Source organism: Brienomyrus brachyistius, chromosome 1, assembly GCF_023856365.1.
Source record: "Brienomyrus brachyistius isolate T26 chromosome 1, BBRACH_0.4, whole genome shotgun sequence".
In the NCBI taxonomy this organism is placed as follows: domain Eukaryota; kingdom Metazoa; phylum Chordata; class Actinopteri; order Osteoglossiformes; family Mormyridae; genus Brienomyrus; species Brienomyrus brachyistius.
In genome coordinates this window covers 3,578,177-3,603,906 of record NC_064533.1, presented here as the reverse complement: position 1 = coordinate 3,603,906, position 25,730 = coordinate 3,578,177, and the positions used below count along the sequence as shown (strand labels likewise).

The 25,730-nt window shown below is 46.5% G+C and overlaps 2 protein-coding genes across 10 annotated transcripts in view; both read left to right on the top strand.

The window, feature by feature from the left end:
- The window catches only part of bicd1a (bicaudal D homolog 1a), a 38,799-nt gene extending 21,745 nt beyond the window's left edge, over nucleotides 1–17,054 (top strand). For 8 of the 9 annotated variants that reach the window (XM_049020913.1, XM_049020903.1, XM_049020941.1 and 5 more), the window contains 5 exons: nucleotides 1,129–1,281; nucleotides 1,524–1,973; nucleotides 9,242–10,336; nucleotides 10,593–10,744; nucleotides 11,087–12,856. In XM_049020913.1, coding sequence (XP_048876870.1) covers nucleotides 1,129–1,281; nucleotides 1,524–1,973; nucleotides 9,242–10,336; nucleotides 10,593–10,744; nucleotides 11,087–11,774 — 2,538 coding nt within the window. In that variant the 3' untranslated portion in view covers nucleotides 11,775–12,856. Of the gene's footprint in view, nucleotides 1–1,128; nucleotides 1,282–1,523; nucleotides 1,974–9,241; nucleotides 10,337–10,592; nucleotides 10,745–11,086; nucleotides 12,857–16,765 lie in introns of those variants that run through there. The other variant, XM_049020976.1, reaches the window with a different exon arrangement.
- Nucleotides 17,055–20,264: 3,210 nt separating this feature from the next.
- LOC125746684 (FYVE, RhoGEF and PH domain-containing protein 4-like) overlaps nucleotides 20,265–25,730 on the top strand; it is a 32,298-nt gene continuing 26,832 nt past the window's right edge. Inside the window, exon 1 of the mRNA XM_049020997.1 lies at nucleotides 20,265–20,612. Within this exon, the coding sequence (XP_048876954.1) occupies nucleotides 20,486–20,612 (127 nt within the window). The 5' untranslated portion in view covers nucleotides 20,265–20,485. The remainder of the gene's footprint in view (nucleotides 20,613–25,730) is intronic.

The following is a 25,730-nucleotide window of genomic DNA, read 5'->3' as shown; positions in this document are numbered from 1 at the left end:
GTTATAGTACGTTTATAATAAAAGACACTATAGATACCTTGATGTACCGGTGTGTTTTCTTTGTATTCTAAAAAATAATGTTTTGGTAGTAAATACGCTACAGTTTCTGAGTTAATTCATGAAATGTGTATTAAGAGGATCTGACGTATGGAGGGGAGGGGCAGCATGGTTAGCACTGCTGCTTCACACCTCCGGTATTCAGGGTTCGAGTCTCCGCCACGCATGCATGTGTGTGAAGTTTGCATGTTCTCCCCGTGTCATTGTGGGGATTTCTCCAAGTACTCTGGTTTCCCCCCCGCAATCCAAAAACATGCTGAGGATAACTGGACTTACTAAATTGCCCGTAGGCATGAATGGTGTGTGAGTGAGTGGTGTGTGTGTGCCGTTCGATGGGTTGGCACCCCATCCTGGGTTATTCCCTGCCTTGTGCCCTGCGATGGGTTGGCACCCCATCCTGGGTTATTCCCTGCCTTGTGCCCTGCGATGGTTTGGCACCCCATCCTGGGTTATTCCCTGCCTTGTGCCCTGCGATGGGTTGGCACCCCATCCTGGGTTATTCCCTGCCTTGTGCCCTGTGATGGGTTGGCACCCCATCCTGGGTTATTCCCTGCCTTATGCCCATTTGCTCCAGATCCCCATGACAAGCAGTTACAGAAAATGGATAGATTTATGGAGGGAACGTTTTTGTCCTGAGAGGTCAGTTGGTTTGCCAGAGCCCAATGAAATCGCTTCATAATCACCACATGGATTATTTATGGCTGCGATTAATGGTGCTCTGGTGAAAGGACTGTGAGCAGCAGGCTGCCGCAGCACGTATCGGGGTCCAGTCTCCCAGCCCAGGATAGCACTCCACAGAGCCCCCCACCCTGAACCAGCCACTGTTCTCCTTGCTCCCTCTGTCTCTGCTCTTACAGACCCCACAGGTCAGACATTCAAAAAGAAAGACAGTTGTGGTCACTTTTTCAATATATAAGGAGTATATGGAGAATACAGGAGAATAAAAGGAGTTCATGTTTTCATGAACTAGAGAGGTGTAGGCTGTAGTTGTAACTGATGCATGCTCTGAGCCCATAGATGCCTGGTCTGCATGAGTCAAAGCCTCCCTTATCCTTCCTGTGCTTTTCCCAGAGTAACGAGATGCTGGAGCTCCAGAGGAACCGGATGAAGGACGAGATCCGTGAGTACAAGTTTCGTGAGGCTCGGTCGTTGCAGGACTACAGCGAGCTGGAGGAGGAGAACATCATGCTGCAGAAGCTGGTGTCCACGCTGAAGCAGAACCAGGTCAGAGCCCGGCGTGCCTAGAGGTCCACATACCCTCACTACTATCCAGAGGCGGATAGTTCAGGTTCAGAAAGTAAAAATCGGGATAAAAATTTTATATCAGCCAACCAGTTGAGTACTCTATGATTGTCATTCTTTGTGCTCAACTGGTTGTTTGAAACAAAATCTTGGTCTAGATTTGTAATCTCTGGACCTGATCTACGACACCCCCGCTACTGTCCCCCTCCTGTACTTTCCCTTAGGTGGAGTTTGAGGGCCTGAAGCATGAGATAAAGGTCCTGGAGGAGGAGGCAGAGCTGCTGCAGAGTCAGCTGGAGGAGGCCCTGCGGCTGAAGCAGATCTCAGAGACACAGCTGGAGGAGGCGCTAGATACACTGAAGAGCGAGTGCGAGCAGAAGAACAGCCTGCGCAAGGAGCTGGTGCACTACATGAGCCTCAGTGACAGCGTGTACGGCACCCACCTGGCCCTCGCCGATGGCCTTAAGTTTGCTGAAGAGGCAGCCAGCAATGGCACCGCCGCCACCAGCTTGCCCAACAACCAGGACAGCAACAAGTGTAATGGTCACACGGCCAAGGTCAACGGCGACTACCGAGCAGCCAGCCGGAAGGGCGAGGCCGCTAACCTCGTGTCGGACCTCTTCAGTGAGCTCAACCTCTCTGAGATGCAGAAGCTCAAGCAACAGCTACTGCAGGTGAGCTGGTAAGGGAGGTAATGGTCATTGGGGATGTATTTCTCAACTAGACAGAAGCCAGTTGTGCTGTAAAGTGACCTTTTCACTTCATCAGATCCTCAATATTGAACATCCAGGATGTCCAGACAAAATAAATGTAATGATTTCTTTCATCTAGAATATCTTTCCAACATGCCTTCCTAGAGTCACCATTCCTGACCGGTTTATTTTCTTCACACGCTACAGATCACATGGTGTAGAATACCTGGTGCTGATTGGCCTATTTACATCCTATAGGTCACATGGTGCTAATTTGTCCACCTGCTTTCCTCTCCTCTTCTGCTTTCACAAGGTGTTTATTCGCTAAGGTGCCCGATTGAAAAATAATAGTTTAACATCCCTGCTTACCCTCTCTTGTCTCATTGCCGTTTGTCCATCGAGCCTTTTTGAAAGCACTGGAATTCAGCTTGTTCTTGCTTGTAAATAGTATTTGTGTTGAAAATTAATAATCTGTACATCACAAACTTAACCATCAAACATTATAATATGGGTCATTCTCATGAACTTGAGAATTTCTCCGAAAAAAAATTACAAAGAAATACATTTTATATCAAATATCAAATATCAAATATATTTTTTGTGTAGAACATTTGGCATTACTGTAAAATGCCTCCATTTGTTCCTCTGTTTTCATGATTTTTTAACCATTTGCCCCAAATCAGTAGCCAAAAATCAAAGAGCAGAAAACCTATCTAGACTTAACTGTTTTAAAACTCTGTTGCATGTAACCCACAATAATACAATCAAATTTCATGATAAAAGATTTTATGATCAAATATATATTTTTGCTCAGTTTTTGTTTAATTCTGTTGCTTTTTCTCTTGCTCTGGATTTGATGAAATACTTTTATTTATTAAAGAAATAGATGGTAATATAACAAAGCTGATTAGCTACCATCCATCCATCCATCATCTCCCACTTGATCTGAGGTCGGGCAGCAGTCTCAGCAGGGAAACCCAGACTTCCCTCTCCCCGGCCATTTCATCCAGCTTCTCCAAGGGGATCCCGAGGCGTTCCCAGGCCAGTTGAGAGACATAGTCCCTCTTGTGTGTCCTAGGTCTTCCCCGGGGCCTCCTCCCAGTGGGACATGCCCGGAACACCTCACCAGGGAGATGTCCAGGAGGCATCCTAAGTAGATGCCCGAGCCACCTCATCTGGCTCCTCTCGATGTGGAGGAGCAGCGACTCTACTCTGAGTCCCTCCCGAATGACTGAGCTCCTCACCCTATCTCTAAGGGTTAGCCCAGCCACCCTGCGGAGAAAACTCATTTCGGCCGCTTGCACTCGCGATCTTGTTCTTTTGGTCATTACCCATAGCTCCTGACCATAGGTAGGAACGCAGATCGACTGGTAAACCGAGAGCTTTGCCTTTTGGCTCAACTCTTTCTTCACCATGACAGACCGATGTAGTGCCAATATCACTGCTGACGCCGCACCAATCCGCCTGTGGATCTCCTGCTCCATCCTTCCCTCACTCGTGAACAAGACCCTGAGATACTTAAACTCCTCCACTTGGGGGAGCCCTGGCATGCCCTGGCTACGCCTAGAAATTCTGTCCAACCGTCACCGGAAACAAGTCAGACTTATTGCCGCCCATGCAGACCAGGCTCTGGCACCAATCATACAGGGACCGAAACACTCTTAAAAGGAAGCCCGGTACCCCATAGTCCCAGAGCAACCCCCACAGGACTCCCCGAGGGACACAGTCGAATGCCTTCTCCAGGTCCACAAAACACACGTAGACTGGTAGGGCAAACTCCCACGCACCCTCCAGGACCCTGCCGAGAGTATAGAGCTGGTCCACTGTTCCACGGCCAGGGCAAAAACCACACTGCTCCTTCTGAATCCGAGGTTCGACTCTCCGACTAACCCTCCTCTCCAGGACCCCCGAATAGACCTTACCAGGGAGGCTGAGGAGTGTGATCCCCGTATAGTTGGAGCACACCCTCCGGTCCCCCTTCTTGAAGAGGGGGACCAGCACCCTGGTCTGCCAATCCAGAGGCACTGCCCCCAATGCCCACACGATGCTGCAGATGCGTGTCAATCAAGACAGCCCCGCAGCATCCAGAGCCTCCGAGCGGATCTCATCCACTCCCGGGGCCCGGCCACCGAGAAGCTTTTTAACCACCTCAGCAACCTCCACCCCAGAGATAGGGGAGTCCACACCCAAGTCCCCATACTCTGCTTCCACATCGGAAGGCATGTCGGTGGGATTGAGGAGGTCTTCGAAGTATTCCCTCCACCGACTCAAAATGGCCTGAGTTGAGGTCAGCAGCACCCCATCCCCACCATAAACAGTGTTGATGTTGCACCACTTTCCCGCCCTGAGCCGCCAGATGGTGGACCAGAATGTCCTCGAAGCTGTCCGGAAGTCGTTTTCCATGGTCTCAGCAAACTCCTCCCACACCCGAGTTTTTCCTCAGCGACCGCCGAAGCCACATCCCGCTTGGCCTGCCGGTAGCTGTCAGCTGCCTCTGGAGTCCCACAGGCCAAAAAGGCTCGATAGGACTCTTCTTCAGCTTGACGGCATCCCTCACCACTGGTGTCCACCAGCGGGTTCGGGGGTTGCTGCCGTGACAGGCACCGACCACCTTACGGCCACAGCTCCGGTCAGTTGCCTCCACAATGGAAGCGCGGACCATGGCCCATTCGGACTCAATGTCTCACGCCTACCCCGGGATATGGGAGAAGTTCTGCCGGAGGTAGAAGTTGACAGGGGATTCCGCCAGACGTTCCCAGCAGACCCTCACTATACGCTTGGGCCTGCCAGGCCTGGCCGGCTTCCTCCCCCACCAGCGGAGCCAACCCACCACCAGGTAGTGATCAGTTGACAGCTCCGCCTCTCTCCTCACCCAAGTGTCCAAGACATGCGGCCGCCAGTCCGACAACACGACTACAATGTCGATCATCGAACTGCGGCCTAGGGTGTCCTGGTGCCAAGTGCACATATGGACACCCTTATGCCTGAACATGGTGTTCATTATGGACAATCCATGACGAGCACAGAAGTCCAATAACAAAGCACTGCTCGGGTTCAGATTGGGGGGGCTGTTCCTCCCAATCACGCCACTCCAGGTCTCACTGTCATTGCCCACGTGAGCATTGAAGTCCCCCAGCAGAACAAGAGATCCCCCAGGAGGAGCGCTCTCCAACACCCCTTCCAAGGACTCCAAAAAGGGTGGGTATACCATTTGATGCATAAGCACAAACAACAGTCAGGACCTCTCCCCCAACCTGAAAGTGAAGGAAGGCTACCCTCTCACCCACTGCGGTAAACCCCAATGTACAGGTGCCCAGCCAGGGGGCAATAAATATGCCCACCCCTGCCCAACGCCTCTCCCTGCAGGCACTCCTGGAAAAGGGTCTAATCCCCCTCAAGGAGACTGGTTCCAGAGCCCAAGCCGTGCATTGAGGTGAACCCGACTATATCTAGCCGGAACTTCACAACCTCGCGCACTAACTCAAGCTCCTTCCCCACCAGAGAGGTGACATTCCATGTCCCTAGAGCTAGCTTCTACAGCCGAGGATCAGATCGCCAAGGTCCCTGCCTTTGGCCACTGCCCAACTCACATTCAAACCGACCCCTATGGCCCCTCCTATAGGGGTTGAGCCCATTGGAGGGGGGACCCACGTGCCTTCTTCAGGCTGTGCTCGACCAGGCCCTATGGGTGCAGACCTGGCCACCAGGTGCTCGTCATTGAGCCCCACCCCCAGGCCTGGCTCCAACTACCTCAGAGGTACTATTGTAACAGTAATGGGTTCATGAGAATGACCCATATGCTCCTTTGTGTTAATTTTATGTTAATTTAGGGATTCAGTGTGTATTTATGATTTTAAGTTATTGCGATTAATTACTGAAAACTGTGCGATTACTTAGTAAATTTTTTTAAATCGATTCACTGATTCACAGCCCTGATTGGATATGCCTCCGCACACCACCCCCCCATTTCTGCCTCCCCACATCTTCCTTACCCCACTTCTCCCTCTTTTATTCCTCCTCTTCACTTCGAGATGCTTCCTTCCAGCCTTCTTCCTCCCCTTCTGCTGCCAGCACAGCTTTAAGAATGTTCATCTTTCATGGAACACCCTTCACAGTGGGTCATGTCAGAAAACATGTTGAGTATCTGGACCATATTGACCCCCCACATCGATCAAGGTTACAAACAGCTGTGGGCTGTGCCAAAGCACAGTCAGGGGGGATGTCATCTTTGGACACAATGGAGTACCCGACAGGTCATAAAATCCTTACTTCGGGCCGTTTTCCATGGCTCTGATGTCGTCTCTTCACAGCCAGGCCCTGTGCCTTTAAGACCTGCAGCCACGCCTTGTGTGTGACTGGATCATCCAAGAGAAACTCCAATGCCCTTTCCTTTTAGCACTGAAAGCCAGGGGGTTGACCATGGGTGGTCGCTGGTCTTTACTCTCCTGACCTCCGTTTGCTCATAGTTGTATATCAGCGGTCGCCAGCCAGTCGATCGGCAAAACATTTTTAGTTGACCATGACACAACTTCCAATCCCCCATTTCAATGAAATATACTGAAAGCGACCCATATGCCCTGGTTGGTGAAACATACCAAGCCCCCCCCCCCACCACTCTCCCCGGTTAAAAAAAAAAATGCCGATATAATGACCTGGGGCAGCGTGAAAATCTGTGGGGATTCTCTGCTCACGCTCTCAGCTCATGGACAGCAGTGTTCATTTCGTCAACGAAAAATTTTCATCATCATTATCGTCAACGACCTTTATTTTCAGACTAAAATGAGACGAAAAATGATTTCGTGAGGCCTAAGATTATGACGAAGTGTACTGACACTTTAGTCAACGAATAAAAACGAAACGAAAATGTTTGCCAGAGATGAGATACAATCAGAACTAATGTAGTTCGCATACAGGGGTATTCAAGTAAAATTTAAAGAGGTCGATTTGGGGAGAACTTCTTGAAGCAAAGGTCTGGAAGATCGTAACTATTTAGTGTGATATACAGTACAGGCCAAAAGTTTGGACACACCTTCTCATTCATTGTGTTGTCTTTATTTTCATGACCATTTTCATGACCATTGGTAGATTCTCACTGAAGGCATCAAAACTATGAATGAACACATGTGGAGTTACGTACTTAACAAAAAAAAGTGGCATAACTGAAAACATGTTTTATATTCTAGTTTCTTCAAAATAGCCACCCTTTGCTCTGATTACTGCTTTGCACACTTGCTAAACACCTCTGGGAACTCCTTCAAGACTGTTGGAAAACCATTTCAGGTGACTACCTCTTGAAGCTCATCGGGAGAATGCCAAGAGTGTGAAAAGCAGTAATCAGAGCAAAGGGTGGCTATTTTGAAGAAACTAGAATATAAAACATGTTTTCAGTTATGCCACTTTTTTTTGTTAAGTACGTAACTCCACATGTGTTCATTCATAGTTTTGATGCCTTCAGTGAGAATCTACCAATGTAAATGGTCATGAAAATAAAGACAACACAATGAATGAGAAGGTGTGTCCAAACTTTTGGCCTGTACTGTATATATATATTTAAGTATCCTATTAGTTGCATCAACACTGCATTTAATCAATACGTGACTTTCAAATCAAATTAATTCAGTGACATATAGAGATGAACACATATGTATGAATGCCGATATGTATGTTTTCTTATTTACTAGTTTTAAAAGGAAATTTTAAAAGTTGGGCTACATTTCAAAATAAGAGGAAATAAAACGTGAAAATTGTGCATGTTTAAATAAAGTGCTTAATTTAAGCCGTAAAACCCTAATACAGTTGTGTTTATGTCATATATTTTAGTGTTCATGGATTTAAGTACTGGTTTCGATAATCCCACACCGGGTCTCGTTTTAATATAAATACATACAAACTTATCACTTCGATCGCTATTAAAGTAGGATACAGGTGGTCATATTATTTCGAAAATATATATAACATGACATGTTTTTCTCATATTAGCTTTATATTTATTTATATAACAATGCAAACGGAATAACGAGCCGTTTCAGGTCAGTCAGTCAGCACATTTTACTTTTCATTTCAAATAAAACACGGGGTTGCCAACTTCAGCCAGCTGGCTGGAGTGAGATTTTCAGTTCGAGTTGTCTGCACACAAATGAAACAGTTTTTACCTTGTAAATAGCCTGCTTTTGTATTTAACCGTGTAAATACATTTATATAGATTTGAAAATGGCAATATCTAAAAAAGCATTTAAAACATGCTTATTATAAATGATTTAAGAAGAATGTATCAAACTGGTAGCCCTTCGCATGGCTCAGTACCCAGGAAGTAGCTCTCAGTTTCAGAAAGGTTGGTGAGCCCTGCATGCTTTATACAGCTGTTAAAAACCAGAAACTTCAACAAACATAAAATCACCTGAAAGAGAGGAGAGTTGATTTTTGGCTCTGTGCACTAATAGAATTGTAGCCTTGGGGTGATTATTTTGATGTTGAAAATGCTAAAATAGAATAAAATGCTACTGATAGCCGTTGAGAAGAATGTTTTCAATGTTTGGATTTGATTTTCTTGATAATGGGTATAAATCCCTGATCCCTTATTGGTCTTTTTCTTTGAACATATTTAAGAATTTCAGGTGAAACGTTTAAGAGCGAACAATAGCAAATAAAAATATTACAAATATTTATTTTAATATTCAGAGAGAGAGCAGACCTGGTGGCATTATAGCCGATACACTTTTTATTTTTGCACTAATGGCACTACTGATATTACAGTACTCGGTTTCCGGGTAAATAAACATATGTTTGTGTTTAAAATAAGAGTGAAATCTGTGTATTTGTGTCCTGCGCAGTCAGACCTTAACACCATCCCTTAACATTGGTTACGTTTCATCTTGGTGAACATAATGACCTTCAGAAATTCAAGGGAAACTTTAAACATTATACTTTGCACTTTTAATTTTAGTCGACTAAATCAACTGTAGTTTTAGTCGACTGTTGTCTTATGATATTTAGTCAACTAAAACTAGACTAAAACTAAAATAATTTAGATGACTAAATTATGACTGAAACTAAATTAAAATTTGCTGTCGACATTAACACCGATGGACAGTAGTAGATCAATGGGCAACACACCTTGTTATTAAGTGCATGGAACGGTGGCAATAGTTGGAATTGTAGTTTGCTGTGTTCTAAATTACCATACAATTAGACGGCTAATTAGGAGCCTTAGTATTCAGGAAGTGATTAACGATGTGTCTGCCCCGACCCAGGTGGAGCGGGAGAAGGCCCTGCTGCTGACGAACCTGCAGGAGTCGCAGACGCAGCTGGAGCACACGCAGGGAGCCCTGACCGAGGAGCATGAGCGTGTGCATCAACTGACGGAGCGCGTCAATGCCATGAGGCATCTGCGCTGTGACAAGGAGGGGGCGGTGTGCGAGGAGGCGGCCGACGGTCACACACAGCGGGACGACACCCGCGGCCTGGAGGTGCTGGAGTGCAAGTACAAGGTGGCCGTTACGGAGGTGATCGACCTGAAGGCGGAGCTGAAGACTCTCAAGGATAAGTATAACCAGTGCGTGGAGGCCCAGGCGGAGGAGCGGGCTCGCGGTGAGGCCCGGCTGAAGGTGCTGGACGACCGGGTGAGCGGCTTGGAGCAGAGCTGCCGCGAGGGCCAGCAGCGCGTCGTCAGTCTGGAGGGGGAGCTGCGGAGCACGACCCTGGCGGCTGCCGAGAACCAGGCCCTTCTGAACGCTGCCCAGGACGAGCTGGTGACCTTCAGCGAGGAGCTGGCGCAGCTCTACCACCACGTCTGCCTGTGCAACAACGAGACGCCCAACCGCGTCATGCTGGACTACTACCGGCAGGGCCGGGCCGCCCGAGGGGGCAGCCTCAAGGGCCCCGAGGACCCGCGTGTCCTGCTGTCCCCCCGCCTCGCTCGTCGCCTGGCTGCCACCTCGCCTCCTGAACCCCGAGGCGATTCCCCATCCAAAGACCCCGCCACAGACGGCAGCAAGGACCCGCAAGCAAGCCCTGCCCGTACCCCCGTGGGCTCGCCAGTCATCAGCATCTCCCCCTCGCCATCGCCAACGCCCACCGCCTCTGAACCCAGCGCCGACCCGCGTCGGGAGCCCTTGAATATCTGCAACCTGAATGCAATTGTGCGCGACCAGATCAGGCACCTGCAGCGTGCCGTCGACCGCTCACTGCAGCTGTCCCGACAGCGGGCTGCTGCCCGGGAGCAGGCACCCGCGTTCGACAAGGACAAGGAGGCCTGCATGGAGGACATCCTCAAGCTGAAATCACTGCTGAGTACCAAGCGTGAGCAAATTGCCACACTCAGGCTTGTCCTCAAGGCCAATAAGCAGGTGAGCCGGGGGGGCGGAGCATTCACTTACTGCCTTCCTCAGCTTCATCATCCTCATCCGAGTACGAATATTACTTAAAATTAAGTGCTTTTGTCTTTTGTTACAGTTATTTGCTGTAAATTTCAAATATCCAAATCAGATGCCGATGTTTCATGGATGAGAAGTTTTGCCAGGAATTCCCCAGTTCTGTAAATCCTCATTAACCCCGTAATTCCTCCACGGGCCGGTATCTCGGCGCCTCGTCTCGTCCCCCCAGACCGCAGAGGTGGCGCTCGCCAACCTGAAGAGCAAGTACGAGAACGAGAAGTCCATGGTGACAGAGACCATGATGAAGCTGCGGAACGAGCTGAAGGCCCTGAAAGAGGATGCGGCCACCTTCTCCTCGCTGAGGGCCATGTTCGCCACCAGGTGAGGGGAACAGATCCCAGCCCATAGCGGGTCCAAACCCTAAATTTTACTACTTGGCTAAATGCCTGAGTGCAAGAGCAGACTGGCAACAAAAAGTAGCCTGATATTTTGATGTTTTGCTGCTGACTGGGGTGGGAGTTTGGCTCCTTGTAATCACATGGGAAATATAAAGGCAGAGATTTGGGAAGAAAGACCAGCCCTCACAAGACCAGCCCACCAGGGAGATTCCCGAACTTCCCAACAGGCAGTCCGCTCCTGCCTAAGGACACCCCACATTGGGCTGAGGAGGGTGTAAACGGAGCAGCTGGTCACTCCCTACGTCTGCGATCCCCCCCCCCCCAGGTGCGACGAGTACGTGACGCAGCTGGACGAGATGCAGCGGCAGCTGGCGGCCGCCGAGGACGAGAAGAAGACGCTGAACTCGCTGCTGCGCATGGCCATCCAGCAGAAGCTGGCGCTGACGCAGCGACTCGAGGACCTGGAGTTCGACCACGAGCAGACGCACCGCGGCCGCGCCGGCAAGGCGGCCAAGCTCAGGGCCAGCCCCTCCAAAGTAAGTGGAAAGGCGGCCTCGACGGCGCCCCCTAGTCCCACTGCTGCCTCTGTGCTCGTTTTGCCTGTGGCTCAGGGTCCCCCAGCCCCACACGCCGTCAGCCTTTCTGCTATCAGCGGCCCACCCCCCCTGGACGCGCCCCACTTAGCCTCGAGCTGGGCGGGGTCTCCCCAGTCGTTCCTCCTGAGCCACTCTCAGTGGGCCCTGGGTGTCCAGCCTCTCACCACTGACACCCACAACTTCAGCCTAGACTTCCACCCGCACCCAGTTGCCGAAACTCGCCTTGCCGTGAGCCCGAGCTCCGCCCCCGCCTCGCCCTATCGCTCGCCGGTCCTGGGCGTGAGGTCCTCGGTACCCAGCGCTGACAGAACTCGTACCCTTGCCGATAAAGCACATGCCACCACCCTGAGTTCCTCGGCCCCCACGCCCTGCCACCTCGACTCCCGCACCTACATGTCCCACCATCTCCATCACTGACTCTCGCCAGGAAGTGAGGCCGGGTGACACAGACAGGAAGACAGACTGGTTTCCTGTTACTTCCCACCAGTAGCCGCCTCCTACCCACCCGAAGGGACATTCCTCAGGGATTTGTAATGAGAAGGAGCACATGACCGCTTTCCCAGAGATACCATTGGTTAGTCTCTGACAGGCTCGGTCTTAACGGCCATTGTGGGGGTTAGTTGTCTCTCTCCAGCTTTTGTTGTCTTTCTACAAGAGGAGAAATTAATTCACCTGCATGTGCTGTCCCATCTTACTCACTTCTGTACCTGCAGAACTGAATATCACAGGACCAAAGTCAAACCGAGAAATTAAATAGATATTTGGGAACCTGAATGTTTTTCGAAAGCTTGTGGCTTTTTCTTTTAGAAATAAGTTATGATTTTATATCTTTTTTTTTACTGATATAAAATATCGTAGCGTAGCATAGATAGATATTGACCCAACCCAGATCAAACATATCTGACGATTCCATTTCTGACAGTAAAGATCACCTGAGTCTTAACAGTCAGCTGTCTCTGCAATGCCTTTAAAACTCTCCTTGACTGATTTTTGCAGAAATCTATCATTTTAAAATCCAGCATTAAATCGAAAACAATAAAGCAAATACTGGAACTGTGGCCTTACAGCAGGAAATGATGCTTAATAAAGATTTGTGCATCTTTGCTGCCACCCAGTGATAAACTTTGGAAATAACAAGTAAGGTTTTTGCTAAGGTTTAGATGCCTTGAGATGTCTACCACTGCCTTACAAAGCAGAGATCGAAATACATCAGAAGGAGTTATGTGCATGTAACTCAGGGAATTTAGTACACTGCCCTGAAGTTTGTGTAGAGAATCCAAAACGTAATTTGGAAGAAAGTGGATAGTCGTTACCAGGGACGGATTACGGACCGGGCCAGCGGGGCCAGCGGGGCCGCTGCCCAGGGGCCCTTTTTTTTTTATTTGCAACGCTTATCAACAATGTATTTTCGTTTGTCTATTTTAGAGGGCCTACATTCTTTGATCCTCTGCTTACAAGGGCCCCTGACCCTATAGGGAGGGCGTTTGGCTGCTTGAATTGTGGTGGTTGTGGTGGTGGTGCTGGTGGTGGTGGTGGTGGTGGGGGGGCTCGCAAACATTTTGCCCAGGGGCCACACAACCCATAATCCGTCCCTGGTCGTTACTAGCACTGATAAAATAGATCGCAATTTGTAACAGACTTTGTAACAAAATACCTTGTCAACAGACCTGGGAATGTATGCTGTGGGAGAAAGTAGTAATTGGCAGTAGTTTGATAATAAGATTATTAGATTTAGTCACTTTATTCATTCGTTCATTCGTATTTGTTTGTTTATTTGATTGTTGACTGTGATATTTCATGCACACATAGAGAATTCCAGAAGCAATTCTTCTAAGTGAATTTCATGCTTAGGCTCACGGTTATCCTTCATGGAAAAACTGGGCTCTGACATTATTTGTTTATTGGAGCAAAATGCATTTGACAGATATCATTTGACCGCATGATGTTTTCACAAAACATCTCCTAGCATGCCAAATAATACGGTCATTAAGAAAATAAACTTAGGTCTGCATCGTGGTCATTAAAGTGGCAATATTGGGTCGGTTAGAGGAACTCGGCCGTATTTGACTGCTATCCTCCGGCAGCCTTGGCAACGCAAATGAAAGTAGGATCTAGCTGACTTTTTTGCATCCTCTGTATATCACGCGCCTCAGTATCTCCCCTGTCCAGCTCCGTTATGTCTGTCAGTCTTTCCTGACTTTGTCCACCAGGGGGCAGACTACAGAGCACGGATACTGAGATCTGTTATAGCAATAACGCGTCAGCTGGCGAGGAGACACAACTATAGCTGTTAAGTTAGAAATTGTCGGGCTCCTGATAAGCTGCTTTGAATTATGCAGCATTCCTGCCTCCTAGAGTCTCCAGCCAACTTCAGCAAAATCGGCTCGTATTTCAGGTCGGACAGAACATGTGAGCTCGGCTTGCAGCTCTGTCTTCAGCTGACTCAGAGCTCCCCAGTGCCCTGCTTGTGACATCATTTGTTCTGACATCTCTCCACTTTTATACTACTTTTACGACGTATTTTCACCATGTGCAAATCTCTTCTGTTAGGAGATACGAGCAGCATCGTTACCCACAAAGCCCTGATTTCAGTGACAGACGCAGTATCATCTCCTATTTTCCATGTTAAACGATCCCACAGATGCATTTTTCCTGAATGACGAAGGAGACAAGGGTGTGGTCGCTGAAAGCAGAGTATTCGAGAATCTCAGGGATTTGTCTCTTGGTTAAAAATGCTAAATTTGTGAAACTAGAAACCAGTGTAACCTGTCTGTGTCGCCCAATATCTCAGTTTCGAAGACAGGAACATAGACACCCCCAACAAGCCAGCGCACATGCAGACCCACTCGCGTTCCTCTGCATCTGCAGGCTGCGCCCGAGCCGTTCAGCCAGGATGACGCTGCTGACGATAGTTGGCTTTTCGCCACTAGGTGACACTGTTCAGTCACTCCCCGTTTTTCATGCACTGTCATTTAAGAACGACACGTCTGAAGATTCTCTCTAATCTGTCAAATGCAGTTTGACCTACGTATGGCTATTTATTTGGTTTTATTGGAAACGTTCTGTTAATTATTACTTCCTGCATTATATGGTTTGGTGTATATGACTTAAGTTATATAGCTTTTCAGTATGACTGAAGGTAACAAGGGCTCCTACAATATTTTTTTCCATGTAAGATTCTGCTCATTAGACTGTGCTGGGGCGTTAATACGTTTAAGGTATTTTAAGCAGGAATTGAATGGTATACCATACACTCTTTTACCGGTTTACCTTGCGTTTGGTCATGTTTCTCCATGTTGTGTTTTGTGTGAAACTGTTCAGACGTGTAGTGTGTATAAATGAGTATGTGTTTTGTCTTGTCTGTCCTTGGAACGCACTTTAAAATCTGTCCGCCGTAATGGTGTGGGGTGGGTTGAGAGGAACGACTGCTCAGTTGTGGTACCATAGTACTTTTTTTCACTTATTTTTTAAGTCTTTCAGATTTAATCATTTTATTTTTTTGCTTCCTTCACTGAATATTTCCCCGATGATGTTAATATGTAACTGCAGGTAACTGAAATGGTAGCTGTGCATGGAACGCTGGTGTAGACTTATGGCGTCATTTTCGTGTCTCCCTGTAAATGGAAGTTGGACGTGCTCCACCGCCTCCGTTTTCCCCTCCCGCCTCTCCGTCTGTCTCCCTCCAGCCTTTTTAATAACGGACATTCAGGTTTTGTGCGATACGCACCGCGGCGTTTTTGTTTAATATTTGAAAAACAAAAATAAATGTATAATTTGCTCCATGTCAAAGAGACCGCTTATCCACAATAAAAAATAATTTACCAGTTCTGCTGATTGGTTTGATTAGTCGTCTTGGATGGTTTTCTGTATGAGATTTTACCATATATTTCACCAGTGTAACAGACTTTTTAAAATGTGATGCTATTTTTGTGTTGGAAACGGGTGGCAAACTCGTCATCGGTGGGGTGAGAAAACTGTCAAGGATCCCGCCCAAAAAATAACAAGGACATCAGCTCTGTGAAGACACACCAGGACCCAGATGAAGACTGTCATAGGTGGGCTTGCAGCTCTAGGCCAGCAGGACTTCAGAACAACAACTGGGAAGATGCAGTGCCCCCCCCCCCCTTCCCCACCCACCAGGAGCGGGCCATTCTCATTGGTCACACGGTTTGCTGTTGTTTGCGGTCTTTGCTGGAAATCTGATCCAATATCAGATCACTTTGCGGTCCTGTGGCTGGCCCACAGCTGTGTCACCGATGCAGTTCACCTGTCACCTGCATGTGTGACCACTGCCCCCCCCCCCCTCCTGTCGCTGTTGGTTTAAAGGAGCCACCAGGGTGCTTATTTCAGCTGTCCTGGTCTTCTGCAGTAATTCAGCCCTCGTCATATAACTGCATTACCAATTACATCATTAATTACATTGTGATTTTCAGTTAATAATTAATCTAAGTAAATACACATTAGCCATTCCTCTTGACAGACCAGTTCTTCCTCAATGGTCCTGCTGACCTCTGAGTCTCTGGCAACCCATTAAGCTGGACTTTCACTTCTCTGTACATATCGCCAGCTCAGGAACAGATTGGGCGGCTTCCGTCTTAATCGTGCTATTATTAAGTCAAGATATCCAAAGTCAGGGTTTCTCCGGTTCTGGCCCTGCGGGGCTAGAATCCAGTTTGCAGATTTCCCTGAACAAACACACCCTACCAAGCCTGGTAATTATCTGACATAGAGTTGTTTCTGCAAACTGTGTTGGATTCTGGCCCTCGGTACTGGAACTGGGGAACGCTGGTCTACTGTCACAGTCTCTCCTGGATTTTCTGCAGTCCCTCACCACACAGCTAGGGGGAGACACCGCCCATTTAGCATGCAGGTAACACCTGCCCATCTAGGCAATATTAAATACAGCATTAACAGCAAGGACAGAACTGCAACATAAAACACTTTGCATAAAACTACCTTTAAATATAAGTGTCATACTTCTTACATACATTGTGCCAAACCCTTTCTTCCCACGTGTTTATAAAGGCAAAATACTTTCCCTGCAGGAAAAATATAAAACTCCATTATGATTCGTCTCTAAGCCGTTTTTTCTCATGCCAGAAAATCTGCTCTCCTGGTTACACCCTTTTAATGGACTGTTCTCCAAGGTTTTAAAAGTCCGGACTGCACTGTCCCTCTGCCCTGTGTGTGTATGTGAGTTTTATTCCCAGATTTCTCTGCATCTCCTTCTTCCAGCACCATTTACGATGGATTGTTGTACCCGAACTCATTCCATTACTTTTTTTCTGTGTGTGAACTGAGTACAACACCAGAGGACATATCTCTTCTTCCTTCTTCTCCTCTCCCCCTTCTTTTCTCTGTGTTCTGCCCCCCCCCCCCCCCCTCCTCGGGCCCCCACCCCCCATCAGTCATAGTGCTGTGATGACCGTCCATGTGGTTCCGGCCCCCAGTTCCTGGCAAAGCAACAGCAGAAGCGACAACGACAGCACCCTTCCTTCCGTTGGGCTTCTCACCTGTCACTCACAAATGTCTCCGCCTCCTGGCCTATAATCTGGGTTCATGGGTGACCCCGCCCCCCCAGTATCTGTCAGCAGGCCCGTCCCACTGGAAGTGCTGCCCCATACTTGCAAGACAAGGACCATTCAGTACGTAGGATATGGAGACGCCTCTCTGACTGAGACTCGCGATGAATTGCAATAACCCATGTGTTCGTTCTGCAGTTACTTTTTGTTACAGTGCTATTTTTTTCTGAAACAAAAACACGTGTCCCTCCCCAGTGACAACCCCTGGGCTTTTTTTACAATTCCAAGGCCGTGTAGGTCGGCCTGCTACATTAAAAGACAGTCACTGCGATTCAGGCAGCATGAAAATCCACCTTAAAATACTGGGCATGGATGGTCTATTCCAGAATATTCTGAAAAGAAAGTAAAAATCATTAGTGTGTGACCATCCAAAAGCTGAGAGACACGATTTGCTTTTTACTGAGAGGTTGTGGACTGCCGAGACTCTCTGAAGGGAAAATCCGAAAGACTGAATAGCTTTTCCGCAACCAAAATGTTACATATGTTACATATGTGATTTCCACAGTCAGACGGATTGTAACTTTTTTTCATTGGTAATTGTAAGTTTGAAGGAGCTCGGTTATATGATTATATTAAGCTTGTAATGTAAAAATCAATTAAACAAATGTTTGCATTACGCAATTTTACCCAGCCTCTCTCACTCAGGGTGCTTTGAATTGTGTACAAATTTTGCAAATACTATGTAAAAAATCTTGTATTTTTCATTGTTATTTTATACCTACAATGTGATTCAACATGTCCTGTAAGGTGAAATAGGTCATTTGTTTTGGGTGTTGCGCTTGGTTGGTTGGTTTTAACACAGAACCTAGGTGTGGCTTTGGAGAGAGGAACAGCGTGTGAGCACGGAGGCTACAACGGGATTTGGATTTAATCATGACTGGGCTGATACCTGGCAGATTAAATTTAACACAGATAAATGTAAGGTAATCCATGCAGGGAGCAGAAATCTAAAATACAGATATTTTATGGGTTCCACTGAAATAAAGGTAGCTGATTATGAGAAAGATCTCGGTGTGTATGTTGATGCTTCCATGTCCCATTCTCGCCAGTGCGGGGAAGCAATAAAAAAGGCCAATAGGATGTTGGGTTACATCTCTAGGTGTGTGGAGTTTATATATGATTATATAATTCCTTGATAAGACCCCACCTAGAATATTGTGTGCAGGTTTGGTCACCATACCTTAAGAAGGACATTGCTGCCTTGGAAAAGGTGCAGCGTAGAGCTACGAGAATGATTCCTGGTCTTATAGGAATGTCTTATGAGGAGAGGTTAGCTGAGCAGAATCTGTTTAGCCTCGAGCAAAGGAGACTAAGGGGAGACATGATCCAGGTATATAAGATTCTAACAGGTCTGGATGCTGTTCAGCCAAATAGCTATTTCAGTATTAGTTTAAATACTAGAACTCGTGGCCATAAGTGGAAATTAGTGGGAAAACATTTTAAAATGAATTTGAGAAAACACTTCCTTACACAGCGTGTAGGGAGAGTATGGAATAGTCTTCCTGTTAGTGTAGAACAAGCTAAAACCCTGGGTTCCTTTAAATCAGAGCTAGATAAGATTTTAACAACTCTGAGCTATTAGGTAAGTTCTCCCCAAACGAGCTTGATGGGCCGAATGGCCTCCTCTCGTTTGTAAATTACTTATGTTCTTATCTGCAAATTCGGATCGAGATGGGAGTGAAGCTAAAAATACAATGAATAAAATGTATTAAAATGAGGCTTTTCTGAAACACAAAACTATACAAATGAGAATATTTTACGGTAATAAAAATATCACTAAAACTAAAGTGGTATTGATTTTATTTTTCCCTGTTTGGGGGTGTTATCTGAGAACATGTTGAATACAGTGACACTGTGGAAAGATGGAAACGGAGTAGAACCCGTTTAAAAAAACTTTTAAAAGGTTTTTGAAATACATACAAAAGCCTATAGGAACAAAAAGTAACGTAAGGCGACGGAAAGGGGGCGCTCTGACGGGAACAGAAATGGCGCGGAGCGGTAAGCAGCCATCCTGACAGATACTGATGATTTGTTTGTGGTGCTGATTTGTGCAAAATACATCATCTGACGTGCTGCTTCTCAAGACTGTCCGGGTCGTATGGGAAAGCAACAGACACGCGATTAGTGTCTGCGGTGTTTTAAAATGAAATCTAATATATGACTGTGTGTTTATAGCCATTGTCTCAAATTAATAAACCCACTTTGTGTTGACTCCTGATTAACCATCAATTGCTGCTCTATAGCCTACTTCAATTAGGCCTAAATTTGAAATGTATTCTGTTCAGATTATTAATATTTTACTCTCTGGTTATTTAAAGAAGACCTTAAGCAACATCACTAGTAGCTGATAGCCAGTAGTGTGATAGGCTTGAGCTCTATGCCTGTTTACTGTAATACTGTAATAATTGCAGTAATAATTGTAATACTGCACACTGTAACAATTTAACTGCAGTGGTCTCTGCAGACAATCTCCTTGGGATCCACAGACCAGACGGGATATAATGGCGCAAAGACTCTAGATTTTATCTGGCTAACTCTGTTGTTTGGATACCATACAGGGTTATTGGTTTGATATTTATTGCTTGATAAAGTTCAAACCACTTTATATCGCTCACGCTATAGTAAAATTGAAGGGAAGAGTGCGCTTAAATGCCTGGCCCAGGAACAGCTGAGCTGTTTGGCTGCGGTCGTTCCTGGGGGAGATTAATCTGTCTGTACTGATGAACGGCAACTCAAATCAATAACATATTATTTAAATAAAGCGCAGACTGTTTTTGATTTAACTGTTCGTACTACATTTAAACCATGTATTGCCTCCCAGTCTGAATCAGATAAAGTGTCCGTACTGGTATTTCAAATTTTAATGTGTGCTTGTGATTTCACATACAGTTGCGCATGGTTAACAGTGAAAGCAATCAGTGTCCCGTTTGCATGGATCGGTGGCAGTAATTCAAGCAAAACGGGAATATTCAGAGGCTATATCGTAGTATAAATGTATAGGCTATTACCGGTACCCAGATACTGAAACCGGTTCTATAATGCATTTCTTATTAAAGTATTGTGTTTAATAAGTAGAATACGTAAGTAAAGAAACAAATTAATGTAATGGTCTGGATAGCCCATCCGACACAGACTAAATCATGTTCATCATAGATTATTCACAATTTACTATACGTTATGCAGTGGTTAATTGCTGTTCCGTGCGCGTCCCGGGACGGTGCGCCGACAGACCCCGCGCGTCCGAAACGCCCCCGCCGTGAGGCTGCGCCCCAGCTGTCGGGGCGGGCTGCAGGTGCTTCCCGCGGACATATACGGCTGAGGACACGGACGAGGGGGATGCTGACATTACAGTAGAGGATGGTGGACAGACACCGCGGTACTGACGCTCACTGACCTTCCCCTGCTGACCGGAGGAAGAAAAACTGGCAAGATCCCGGTGTCGCAGTTAAGTGCGTCTTAAACGCTACGAAAAACATCGTGGTCTGATCATTAGACGCACTGTTAGATACTTTATGAATTAGACTGGGAGGAAACACGCATTCATTCATGAAAGGGAAAAAAGGCTTTCCGATGCACGACCCGAAGATTGCGCAGCATGTGGAGGAGCTGAAGCGGGCTACGAGCAGGAGACCCCGCCCGGGAGAGTCGGAGGAGGAAGCGGCAGACTGCGCGGGTATGACGGCCGGGCTGCCGGCTGCACACGCTGCTCACCTTCAGATATACATCGCCGAACCCCACGGCCAACAAAAGCGCTTAAAGGGTTCCGATTTTAAACGAGGCACATTTAAGTAAAAGAAAACAAAAGAAAAAGTTTTGAGCCGCCGTCCTATTTCTGTTTTTGCGTAAGTTCGACACTAAAATTAACTTATTTGTTATCAATAGCTCATAACCCACACTATAATGGAGTAATAGCCCTATATTATTAATAATAATAGTGATAACAATACATTCAAACGATAGATAGATAGATAGATAGATAGATAGATAGATAGATAGATAGATAGATAGATAGATAGATAGATAGATAGATAGATAGATTTTGGAGCTTGGATCCGGCTACAGGGAGTCATAGAGGCCGAAGTCTGCCGGAGGGTGTAGCCTATAGTGGGGGGTTAGTGCGGCTATGTTTTGTTACTAAAACAAATATGACAGGCTTCAGTGATTCGGAGGAAGTAAAAAGAGAAGCTAAAATAAACAGCAAATGAAGAGGGTGCTTAAGAATTAATCTGCAGCATAACAGTAAATCTGCAGGTGGCTGCAGGGCAATGAGAGGAGCGAAGCGGAGCACAGCGATGCCCAGGTGCTGATGCTGACTCCTCGGCATGAGCTCAGCGGGGTCACGGCCACCGGCATTTGTCACGCATTGTGGGGACAGTTGCGGTTTGCTGTATAGCCTATACGGGTTCTGCTTTAACTCCAGCTAGGAGAGAGGTCATACAACAGATATTTCAGAATAGTTCAGGGTAAACGCGGTTTGTCGTGAGATCTGGGGAATTTTGTCAATGACCTGCACAATTTTGTCATAATTATAAGAACCGGTCGAGCGGTTATAGGCTTCTTGCGATTTGGTTACCCGTAAAGAGCTGTTTTTTAATTCGTCAGCAGCAGCCGTCCGTGGCTGTATTTTTTATAACAGTATGTCACACATCCGTGTTTTTTTTTTACTGTGTTCTTGGGGAATTCTCATAATATGAAACCCGGTTTTTTTAACTTAGAGGTTCCACTCACTGATGCCCCCCATGTGTATACGAATAATGTCTGTTTAAATTCTCACTTCTGTTCGGACTGCAACGTTGCCCTGGGACAGTTGACCTCAGGTTACTTTACAGATTACTAGCATTCTTGTATTTTTAAAATCTCTTCTGGCCTTTTAGCGGAGAGGCATGTGAATGCGAGGCCCGCTCTGCGTGGCTGACAAAGGCCTTGTGTCCGCCGGCGATGCTAATAAGGCGGACTTTCTACGCCGCTCTGTGGCCTCATTGTTGCTGCCGTCGCCCTTGTTATTGTTGTTATCGCTTCCTTACGCAGGTTTCACATTCTGTAATTCTCATGTTAAATATTAAAGCGGACAGCTGAGCGGTCAGGTTTTTCCAGACTATTCCGCAGCCTTCTCGTAACGTAGTAGAAAACATTTACCATCTTATGACCTCTATCCAACAAATGAATGATTGTCTCCGGTTTGCTCAGGAAGTAGCATCTGTGCAGTTACTGATGGGCGGGTGCGGCTCTGTTATTAAGGGGACAGTCCCCCCCCCCACCAGCACCGCATGACACCGAAACTCAGAGCTGTCTCCGCTCCCGTGTCAGAGATGTCAAGGTGTAATATTCATTATTATAAAACCTCCTAGTGCCGTGGCTCGATTTACTCTCCGGTATTTAAAGTAATTGCAGACACACCAAATATAGATATATCGTATATCACTCACTTTATGTTAAGTGTGTTGGTCTTAAAGTTTCTTTAATATTAAGGTTTGCGCATTTACACTATAAACCTTTCATTTATTCACAGCATCTGTCGCTAGAGGGCAGTAAACACGCGCAGGACCAAATGATGTTGAGAGTAAGAGAGGCATTACGAACTTTAAAACCAATTAGAAAACGCTGGATATAAAAATGAAAGCTTCTGATAAAAACGAATTGATCGTTGGATTTGAGACTGAGAAATATCTATGATTAATAAGCATTCCACTGGGGTTGTCAAGTTTGCGGTTTTCACGCCAAGTTGGGCACCCCATGTGTCATCACTTTATTATTTTTTGCCAGGACCTGGCAACCCGGCATGGTGTATGATGGTGTAACCGAGCATGCGTGATTTTAAAATATAGCGTGAGTTCAGTCACGATCAGTTCATTGAACAGCATAATTACGGCTGCAGCTTTGCAGCTGGTCTCGGATCGGCTGTATGCCACCCGAGCCGTCATGCCCCGTAACGAAGCGGGCGGGGACCAGCTGCTCAGCGCCCCAAGCACCCGGATCGGGGCACAATGGCAGCCCTCCATTCTCCTTTCTCCCTGCGCCTTGTTCGCTCGTCTTTAGTGGGGGTCCGTTAATCTCGCCATAAGCCGTCCGTTCCCGGGATCAGCCTGCAGCATCTGGGCCGCGCGTCCTTCCAGCTACCCTTCTGCGGTACTTGGCCGAATCGGGGAAATGCCCCGTTTTAACAAACCCGTAGCGTGAAATGAGCCCTATTCATGTTTTACCGGCTGATTAAACTCTTTATCTGTCAATAAAAAAAGCGCAGCCCGTGGCGTTTCCCTTGTAAATTAGGCGTTTTGTGTAAGCGGACAGTTAATAATTCACTGTAACTAATGCAGCCGTTATATAATGGCATCGGCTTCTGCTTAATTATGTTCTTGGTCAGAGTAATTTCGATGCAGGTGTTCGATACTTAATTGCCGACACTCTTGTTTGTCACCACTCTTTTTAAAACAAACTCTGTATTATCTACGGTTAAATATTATTTTTAGCTACCGGCTTTATTATAATCGTCCAAGCAAGTCAACATCTCAAAATGTAAAAGAGTTTGAAAGACACTGTCATCTAATCGAACTTGAAATACTGTTATCTTTAAATGCTAAACCAGCTCAGGTCTTTTTGTGACAGTCCTGATAAATATGGCAGATAGTTTTATAGGTGTGTGTTAATTTGGTCAAGATTAATTTTCTCACTGGTTGATGCTCGACCTCTGTGATTAGGCAGCAATTAAGGCAGTCGTTTATATCGGGGGTGGGCAGTCTTAGCCACAAAGGATACGTGAGTATGCAGGTCAGCTGTTCAAACCCAGGTGTGAGGACTCTTCAGCTAATCAGTCCTCTAATTAGTAAACTAATTAGGGAGCAGTGAAACCTGACACTCACCTGAAACCGGAGTACCCAGAGGAAACCCCACGACAACAGGGGGAAGCACATAACCACTGCACCGCCATGCTGCTCCCTATATTATATTATAATATATCCATCCATCCATCCATTTTCCAAACCGCTTGTCCTACTGGGTCGCGGGGGGTCTGGAGCCTATCCTGGAAGCAATGGGCATGAGGCAGGGAACAACCCAGGATGGGGGGCCAGCCCATCGCAGGGCACACTCACACACCATTCACGCACACCTACAGGCAATTTAGCAACTCCAATTAGCCTCAGCATGTTTTTGGACTGTGGGGGGAACCGGAGTACCCGGAGGAAACCCCACGACGACATGGGGAGAACATGCAAACTCCACACACATGTGACCCAGGCAGAGACTCGAACCCGGGTCCCAGAGGTGTGAGGCAACAGTGCTAACCACTGCACCACCATGCCACCCCTATATTATATTATATTGTATTATATTATATTAATGATATGATATGATATATGATATGATATGATATGACATGATATGACAATCTTGGGAGACTGTGAGGATCAGTGTACGTCCCCTTAAATCACAACGCACCAGTCCCACCATGACCTTTCACGTCACATGCTGTTCCTGCAGTGACGAACACCCAGCTCTGTTCTTCCTCTACGTGTCCAGAATACTGTTCTTTCAGTTTTAAGTGAGCTGGACCCTATTACTGTTCCTCGGTTTTGTAACCGAGGCGTAGAAGTGAATCGTGGGTAACTACTTGTTTTCATCTCTGACTTTTTCCCGGCTTGCTAACCCCTGGTGTTTTTGTGTAAAGAGTACAGGCTGAGTGTAAACGGAGTCCAGGCAGACCCTGCAGCCGAGGTCAGGTCTGACCGCTCATCCGTCTGCATCAGCATAGTGAGACAGGAGTCAGCTTTTAGAAGCTGGTATAATAACAGTAAAATAATTTTCTTAAATGTGTTTAGAGAAAAAACAGAAGTCAGTAAATCAGATGATAAAATTAGAGTGTTAAATGCTGTTCACACTTTCAGTCTTCATAAATTTTCGCTCACTTAACCTGCGGTTGTTTTTCATGCTTCTATAAACAAAACAAACTCCCAGAGAACTGCATCAATCGTGACATTTGTTACCAAATGGTTTCTTTTTCTGACATAAGTGCACGGTGAATTGTGTTCCTGATGTAGCATGTAGTCTCACTCTTCCTGTCAGTCGAGCCAGTCACAAATTCTCACTTCTGTCACAATGAGATGCTTGCAGACTGTCACTGGGGGGCAGTAGTGCAATCTAGTCTCTTTAGAATACTGGCCCATCTTCCTGTTTTTTACATTTTATACTTTGCAGTGTTAATCATTATCAGCTGTATGTTCATGCACCTTTGGTCGTTCGTCATTCTTTGCATGAAGCTCAGTTATATTTAAAAGCACGGGTGCCCCCATGGTTGGAATACTGGTACTGGTACTGGTACTGGTACTGGTACTGGTACTGGTACCCTGTAAAGGGTACTCATATTCCTATGTGACTAGAAGACATGGTGAAGTGACCAAATAGGTTCCCCTCCAGTGGCAAAAATGTTATGCAGTGCTATATAAAGTGTCCTTACAATTACACTGGGGATGCACTCTGGGTATCTTTCTAGTAGAAAGAACTCAGGAAGAGCCCTCTCCAGTGCCCTTTAAAGGGAGCAAACATGATTAAGTGCCCTTGTAATGGAGACAGAATATCTCTGATTGCTGCCCTTCCAGTGAAGAAAATGAAATCCGCTGGCCCACTATGAGTTGCAGTTTCCCACACGTAATATATAGCGTGCCATTCCACTGCGGCGGGGGGGAGGGGTGCATGTCACGCAATAAGTGCTCTTTCTGTTTTTTAGCCCCTATCCTTCAAACAGCCTGAGTCTGCCACTGTTTAAAAGAGGATGTTGACAGCAAACTGAGATCAAAAT